The sequence below is a fragment of the Penaeus vannamei genome, chromosome 37, assembly GCF_042767895.1.
Source record: "Penaeus vannamei isolate JL-2024 chromosome 37, ASM4276789v1, whole genome shotgun sequence".
Lineage (NCBI taxonomy): Eukaryota > Metazoa > Arthropoda > Malacostraca > Decapoda > Penaeidae > Penaeus > Penaeus vannamei.
Window position 1 is genome coordinate 14,416,940 of NC_091585.1, and position 2,500 is coordinate 14,419,439.

Sequence of the window (2,500 nt, forward strand, 5' to 3'; positions counted from 1 at the left end):
TGCCCATTAGTGTACATCCATAGAGTGGGCCTATCAGCTGATCCACCAAAACAAAACCTGTCAGCACATGGCTAAGTGCAACATGATGTATAACATAGTTGACACATGCCTGTGTGTGTGCTTGCATTTTTAGGATAACTCCTTCACTTGCCTCGGTTAAATCCCTGGTCAAAACTATCCTTTTTTCAGAGGCATTTTATTTGGTATTTAGGGAGGGGGGTGGATGCAAACCAAGTGGCAGGAAATATGGTTTGTCTCTTCTATTTTCTTTATTCATTTCTCTCATTAGCACTTTCTTTTTCTATGCCTCTATATTTTTCCTCCTTTTCTTTCATTTTGTTTTGTCGCAAGAAAAATGAGAAGAAAAAATGGATGGAACTATGACATATTAAGCCATTTTGTTTGTATTGCTTTTCTTTCATCTTTTCTTTCTATCATTCTCTCTTCGACCTTTTCCCTTTCAGCTTTCTCTCTAGTCTCTCCATTCCAGCTCTTTCCCTTTTCTCACAGATCCTCTCTCATCCCCCTCATCTTATCTAGGTCTCATCTTCCCCATCTTTCCCCTTTCCCTTTCATCTCTTTTCCTCTTGCCATCCTACACTCAACTTCCCCCCCCCACCCTTTTCCGTCACTGAAAGTAATGTACAATGACTGTGCCTAACCTCAAGTCTCCCCCCCCATGCTTCCAGCCCCGGACCCAAACTTCAACCAGTTCAGCCCCAGTGGACCTATGAACGGGACGGCTGCAGCGGCGGCTGCTGCTACAACCAACAACGGGGCTTGGGCCAGTTTCAGCCAGCAGCCACCACAGCAACCACAGCCCAATCCCAAAATGCAGTGGATGACCAGCAACGGAACAGCAAACCCTTTCATGGTATGTTTTGACATTTGTGTGTGTGTGTGTGTGTGTGTGTGTGTGTGTGTGTGTGTGTGTGTGTGTGTGTGTGTGTGTGTGTGTGTGTGTGTGTGTGTGTGTTTGTGTCTGCGTGCGTGCTTGCGTGCTTGTAGACATTGTTTCTCATTCATTTTCAATAAAAGTGTCTAAAAAGTCCTGACTATCATGTCTAATGTATTTTGTCTATGCTTTTATTAATTTTTAAATCCCTTTGAACATTTCTTTTCGTTTCAGGCTGCCCCACAGCTGCCTTCCAATGGCACCTCCTACAACCCGTTCCTGTGAGAGTCCTCGCAGCCTCCGCAAGATCTTCCTACGACAGGGACATGTCTGTGACACGTTTATCTATTGCCAATGACCGATGACCCCAGCCATCTTTTCCTTGAATACTCAGTTAATTTAATGTTTTTTTTGGTAATTTATGCAGTGGTGTTTTACGGAAAAAAATCCATGTTGCCAATCACAGTTCAGTTCTCGATATGAAAGTATATAATCATTATGAAGAGCGGAAAGAATAATGTATGATAATTATAAAGACTAGAGAAGCAAAAACAAACAACTGTGAGCAACGCAGGTTTTTAGCTTATAAGAGTTTTTAAACGCTTCAGTGTCGAGTTTAGGGTCTGAGTACCACAATGGTCTTCTTTTCCTCTTCTGTGTAAAAAGGTTAATTATTGGGATCATGGGGACTGGTGGGCATTTTTTATGTAGTGTAGAAAGTAAGTGCTAAAGCATCCTCATTGGGCTATGACCTGCTCTTTGGTCATGGGGAAAAGTTACAAACAACACATTAAATATAAGCCTGTTGACTATACTGATGCATTGTACAGAATCAAAATTGCCCAGATTTTGCTGTAATAATCAATTCAGTGCCCTTACTTCACATGTCCACTCCTATTCACCCTTCCCTTCCCCCATTTCTTTTCTTTCTCTCCCTCCCCTCCCCTCTCCTCCCCTCCGCTCCCCTCCCCTCCCTCCCCCCTTCTCCCTCTCCCTGTCTCCCTCCCCCTCTCTCTCACCCTCTCCCATGTATTTAATCCACCCTTCTCCATTTATACTCTTTATAGTCCTTCCACCACTCTGTGAGGAATGGAATGTGACCATTTATTTTCCTGTGGTGTTACAGGTGCAAATCACAGAACAAAATCATATTACTTGTAGATAAGATTTCACCTTTGTTGCTCATAATTTCATTGCATTATAGTCATTGTGTTTATTTAATGAACTTGTTGAAGGGCAGTTTTCACACATGTCCAGAATGTGAAGCTTGGGCATTGGTGTTAAAACAAACAAAGAAACAAAAAAATATGTAATTGAATGTCCAAACTCACATTAAAACCACAGATGTTTGCAGGAGTTCAGGTTGGTGCTTCCGGTCTTGAATGTGAGTGCATGAAGGAACAAACAGCATCTTTCGTTAACATAATTTAGGGTATTGGAGTCTGTCAGCAGTTTTCCAAGAGAATATGCAGACGTTTATAATTTCTCTCTTTTCTTTGCTGTTTTTTTTTCCATGATCTGAGTCTTTCAAGGACTTTTCAGTTCTTTATCATAATTTTTTTTTTATATGATAAAGTGTATCTTGCAACACAAACCAGGAACAGT

At 41.5% G+C, this 2,500-nt stretch overlaps 1 protein-coding gene across 1 annotated transcript in view; it reads left to right on the forward strand.

The window, feature by feature from the left end:
• Positions 1-2,500, forward strand: part of drongo (Arf GTPase activating protein drongo) — a 46,602-nt gene that overhangs the window by 42,070 nt on the left and 2,032 nt on the right. The window contains exons 10-11 of the mRNA XM_070115458.1: positions 690-874; positions 1,130-2,500. The exon at positions 1,130-2,500 is cut by the window's right edge and continues 2,032 nt beyond it. Coding sequence (XP_069971559.1) covers positions 690-874; positions 1,130-1,180 — 236 coding nt within the window. The 3' untranslated portion in view covers positions 1,181-2,500. The remainder of the gene's footprint in view (positions 1-689; positions 875-1,129) is intronic.